This window comes from Mus pahari, chromosome 3, assembly GCF_900095145.1.
Source record: "Mus pahari chromosome 3, PAHARI_EIJ_v1.1, whole genome shotgun sequence".
Taxonomy (NCBI): Eukaryota; Metazoa; Chordata; class Mammalia; order Rodentia; family Muridae; genus Mus; species Mus pahari.
The window spans coordinates 141,196,394-141,201,990 of record NC_034592.1 but is presented as its reverse complement, the minus strand read 5'-3'; the positions used below and the strand labels follow the sequence as shown (position 1 = coordinate 141,201,990).

The 5,597-nt window shown below is 45.1% G+C and overlaps 1 protein-coding gene across 2 annotated transcripts in view; it reads right to left on the bottom strand.

The window, feature by feature from the left end:
- Dhx35 (DEAH-box helicase 35) overlaps positions 1–5,597 on the bottom strand; it is a 64,088-nt gene that overhangs the window by 47,244 nt on the left and 11,247 nt on the right. For both annotated transcript variants that reach the window (XM_021192165.1, XM_021192162.2), the window contains exons 3-4: positions 1,520–1,612; positions 841–918 (exon numbers count right to left, since the gene is read on the bottom strand). Coding sequence is in view for 1 of the 2 variants with exons in the window: in XM_021192162.2 (XP_021047821.1) it covers positions 841–918; positions 1,520–1,612 (171 nt within the window). In the remaining variant the exon portion in view is untranslated. The remainder of the gene's footprint in view (positions 1–840; positions 919–1,519; positions 1,613–5,597) is intronic.

Sequence of the window (5,597 nt, the reverse complement as noted above, 5' to 3'; positions counted from 1 at the left end):
CTATTAAAAACAACTTCAGGGGCTGGTGAGATGGCTCAGTGGGTAAGAGCACCTGACTGTTCTTCCAAAGGTCCTGAGTTCAAATGCTTTTGTTTTTGACACAGGGTGTCACTATGTATCCTTGGCTGGTCTGGAACTAGCAATATAGACCAGGCTGGCCTGAAACTCATAGCAATCCACCTGCCTCTGCCTCCTGAGTGCTGACACTTAAGGCACGCACTACCATTTCTAATATCCAGGGGAGCTAGGCAGAAGGACTGCTTCCAGTTCAAGGCTAGCTTCAGCTACCTGAGACCTTGTCTCACAAAGAAAAGAGGAGAAGAGAGGAATCACTGAAAACATTCTAAAGGCTTTCTGTCATTTTTTTTCTGTTTTCAAGCTCTGATAAATTCTCTTGTGATGAGAATGTTTCTCCAGGTCCACAGCTGCACCATTTTACTGCCTCACTTCGGTTCTCCCTCTCACTGTAGTTAGTACACTTAAACATGGTCATAACCACACACTTAGAAGGGCCTTTCTGTCCTGCCTGCAGCCACTTTTCCAACCACCCCCTATTACTGTGGAGAGAAATGTGAAGTGACACTTAGAAGCATCCACAATGCTTCTGCTGGCAGATCTGGTCTTTAAAAAAATATATCTACTTTTATTCCCTAAGCCCTTTACTACTAAAAGGTTCATAACAACAGCTGTCAATTTTGCAAAATTTCCAATCATAGCTCTTCTAAAGCTAAATTCTTAAGGAGTAATTTCTACTACTTTGTATTATTTGAAGAAATAAGAATGAACTGATCAAGGAAACAGAAAGGGCAGGCAGAATCTACAATACAAAGGGAAACTTACTGTCACGGCAGCCACTCTGCGAGGCTGGGTCACTCCAACCACTCGTCCTTCTGCTGTCCAGCCAGCTTCTGCCAGGTACTGCAAGAGACCCACAGCTGGATTCCTATCTGACGCCACCGTTCCAAACAACCCTCCCTCCAGGTGACCCTGCACTGTGCTAAGTCACCAAGAAAGGAACCAGCACAGGTATATGCTGTGGCGTAACTGGGCAAATTATTGGACAGATGACAGACCCCAGGTAATGTTAGGGAGTCACATGCACATCAAATCTGATAGAAGAACCAAGAGACAGATTAAGCACGAAGACTCCCTATTTTGGAAATACAATAAATTGAAAACAACTATTAACTTTATTATTAATTAAAAAATCGTAGCTGGGCATGGTGGCGGATGCCTTTAATCCCAGCACTCGGGAGGCAGAGACAGGTGGATTTCTGAGTTCGAAGCCAGCCTGGTCTACAGAGTGAGTTCCAGGACAGCCAGGGCTAAACAGAGAAACCCTGTCTTGAAAAAAAAAAAAAAAAAAAAAAAAAAAAAAAAATCGTAAGTTCAAAGGTTTAATAAAATTATCTGAGACGAGTAGTTCTTGGGAGGAGACCTTAATCACAGTAATGACTATCCCCAAGTTACGAAGTCCTCCAAACTGAAATCTGCTCGGCAGGACATTAGCAATGCTCACCTGTGGAATCTGGGTGCTCTTCCCACATCCCGTTTCTCCAACAATCACCACGGTCTGATAGTTTTCTACCAAGTACAAAATGTGGTTCCTAAGCTGGGAGAGAATAAAATGACATTGTAATCAACCGTATCTTGTCTCAAAAGACCCAAGAAAACATACTTAAACTGTGAAATAGGGGGCTGGTGAGATGGCTCAGTAGGTAAGAGCACCCGACTGCTCTTCCGAAGGTCCGGAGTTCAAATCCCAGCAACCACATGGTGGCTCACAACCACCCGTAACAAGATCTGATGCCCTCTTCTAGAGTGTCTGAAGACAGCTACAGTGTACTTACATATAATAAATAAATAAATCTTTAAAAAAAAAAAAAAAACTGTGAAATAAACTGTTTCCAGAAGAAAGTAAATTAAAAAAAAAAACAAACTATCAAAATGTAGCTCCAATTCTCAAGTGCATGGTGTTGTGGTGTCAGCATGAGCCAAGATGTGTATGGAACACTTATAGAACACGTGAACTCTCAACTCTCCAATTAATGATTTTCACCAATAAGAAGTAATACTGCAGGCATACTAATACACTCAGACACCAAAATATTAAGTAGTAGTGCTGCAGGCATATTAATATATGCACATACATACATGCATACACATATACACACATACACACACACATGCATATTTAAAAACCAAGCATGAGGGTGTATACTTGTGATCCCAGCACTTACAAAGTAGAGACATGAGAATCATTAATTCAAGGTCATTTTCAGCTACATCACAAATTCAGTGCCAACCTAGGTTACATGAGACCCTGGCTAAAAAGTGCGCGCACGCGCACGCGCGTGCACGCACACACACCCACCCACCAAAAAATCCAACAGTCTAAATGTTCATCACAATAAGTGTGTGGTTAAATGAAACAACTCATGATTATTTAAAAGAACAGATGTTTACAAGATACATTAAGAAAAGAAAGCAAGGGACAACTAGTGTGAATGATGTGTACACAGTGTATGCACATGTGGTGGTGTGGTGTGTGGGTGGGTGGGTGTGCATGCTCATGCACACATGAGCAACTGTGCACATGTGCAGAGGGTGTCAGGTGTCCTGCTCTATCACTCTGTACCTTATTCCCTTGAGACTGGGTCTCTGACTGAACCTAGAACGAGGCTGGCAGTCAGGACCCAGCCATCCTCCTGCCTCTGCCCTGCACTGGCACTTCAGTTACCACACACACACAGACATGCCGTTTGATCCGTGGATGCAGGGATCCAAACTCAGGTCCTCGTGCTTGTACAGCAAGAGCACTTCCCAGGACCCTAGTACTCATTTTTAAGGAAGAGAGATAATAGTGTTGAATCCTCGGAGGGAAAAGGGTGAGGAAAAGGGATGTGACGAGCTCTGGGTTTTATACAACATTTATGCATTAACTCATTAAAAACTAGATCTTACTTGTTAGTATGGAAAAGGATCAAAACCAAAGTTCACAATAAAACATCCAGAGGTAACTTCTCCTGTGCCCACTCAGTGGGAACAGGCCTGTCTACTAAAGCCCAGAAAATCCCCGTGTTCCATTTGCTGGGCTTCAGAAAGCACCTCTGAACTCATGGCTGGTTACAGGGGTGTTCCACAATGCCTCATTCAGAAGGAAACCTGCCTGGGGCTCCCTCTCTGATCAGAGGTCAGCTCATCTTTTGTACCATGGAGGTGTTTGGTAGAGATAAGAGCTGGGATGCTGACAGGTTCCATCTAAGTCCTGGTTATTCAGGGCTTCTGAATATGTTATACCTGGATGGAGATATGCAGTCCTCAGGTCTTAAAAGGAAAGTCTTCTAAGATCATTTGTTAATAATAAAGACTCCTAGCTTTACCACCCAAGCTTCTAAACAGTGGAGCCAGGTAGAACACAGGAACCTCCATTTATGCAAATGAACACACAAAACAATATGATTGAAAAAGGAGGGGGGGGGGCTGGAGAGATGGTTCCGTGGTTAAGACCATTGACTGCTCTTCCGAAGGTCCTGAGTTCAAATCCCAGCAACCACATGGTGGCTCACAACCATCCCTAATGAGAGCTGACTCCCTCTTCTGTTCTGAAGACAGTGTACTTACATATAATAAATAAATAAATTTTAAAGAAAGAAAGAAAGAAAGAAAGAAAGAAAGAAAGAAAGAAAGAAAGAAAGAAAGAAAGAAAGAAAGAAAGAAAGAAAGAGGAGAGGGAAGAGGAGGAAAATTAAGCCAGGTGGTGGTCGCGCACACCTTTGATCCCAGCACTTGGGAAGCAGAGGCAGGTGGATTTCTGAGTTCAGGGCCAGCCTGGTCTACAAGGAGTGCACACACAGGATGATCTGGACAGGGAGTGTCATGTGCTTTAGCCTAACATGGCCAGACACGACAAGGAGACTGCTGGTATGGAGACAAGGAGATGAGGGGGTACTGTCATCAGGCCGGGTGAACCTGGGATTGCCCATGAGGACGGGAGTGCACGTCAGAAAGGGGGCTGGCAGGCATAGACGCCTTTCACAGCAGTGTCCATACCCTAGAGGAACAGCTTCAGAGGGAAGTCAAGGGGAGGCTGCCTTGGAAATGGGCTGAGGGAAGACTGGTGCTGCTTCAGTCCACTTCTGCCCACTGGGGCTGGGGAGGCTGGATCAAGGCCAAGGTCGTGCCATGTCGGGCTAGGCTCCACTACGAACCTCCTCAAGCCACCTTTACATTTGGTCTGAACAGGAGGAGAGGTGAGCGTGACACTGTCCTCCCCAGCTACATCCACCTTCAGGCCTTTCAAGACTCCAACAGCACATGGGCTCTGCTTAGCTCCCCATCAGTAATGTGGACCTTAGATCTCTTCACTTCTCAACAGGCTCACCTTGTTTTTAGTTAGGTTTCATCTCACTTACGCGATAGTTAGAAAATGATGGACAGTGCAGAAAGGTCAACATCTACATACACAACCACTTCCTTGTACTTGGGTAGTTGAAGTCTTATAAACACCACACGGGTGACCTCGCCCAGCCTCACAGCAATCCTATAAGGCAGGTGCTATTAACCCATATCACAGATAAGGAAATGGAAGCTTACAGTGGTGAAGCAAGGTCACCCAGCACGTGACTGGTGAAACAGGGAGGGACCCTGAAGTCTATTCCAAAGTCTGGACACTTCATCATGACTCAAAAATGGTGCCCCTCAGTGGTGGGGCAGCAGTGGTCATCTCACATCCTGAGGGTCCCACCCACATATCCTAATCACATACAAGGGATGACTCCAATCACGTGAGGAAAAAGCCTAGACACTATTAGGTCAACTAAAATGTTTAAGGTCACCAGAAACTCCAACCAAGGCAACTTAGCTAAATTAAGAAGGCTGCTGTTCCACATCTATGTGGAGAAAGAACACATTATTAGAAGGGTGACACCAGCAGTGTCTAAGTGAAAGGAACCCAAGACTTAGTGGGGCTGGCAGCACAGCAACTCAGGAGACTGAGGCAAGAAGATCATAAGTTCAAAGCCAGCCTGGACTACACAGTGAGTTCAAGGCCAGTCTAAACAATCTGGAAAGACCCTGTCTCAAAACAAAAAATAAAATAAGTGCTAGGGATATGACACAGCTCAGGGGTTGAACACTTGATGGTGCATCTTGGATTAAATCCTCAGCACCACAAAAAAAAAAAAAAAAAGGAAAAACAACCAACAAACCTTGTCATCTTCCACCCAGCTCTGTCCAGCAGAAAGACCAGCTTACATGCTGCTGGCCACGCCCACACAAGTCATCCAGAGACACTGCATGGAGGCAAAGTTCAAACCTCAGACGCTCCAGAGGCTGAAATCAGTATTCGCCAACAACAGTGAGCCTACCTCTGACTGCAAGGGGACCAGCCATGTGAAGCTACAAGAGTTTAATCAACAGTGTCCACGGAACGGAAGGACTTCAGTGAGAAAAAAAAGGTTCTGAACATGTTCAAGTTCATGCACTGCCTCTAGGAGGCTGAGTATGCACCATCTCACCTACACTCACAACACGGAGTGTCTGGTCACCCCATCTCACCTACACTCACAACGCGGAGTGTCTGGTCACCCCATCTC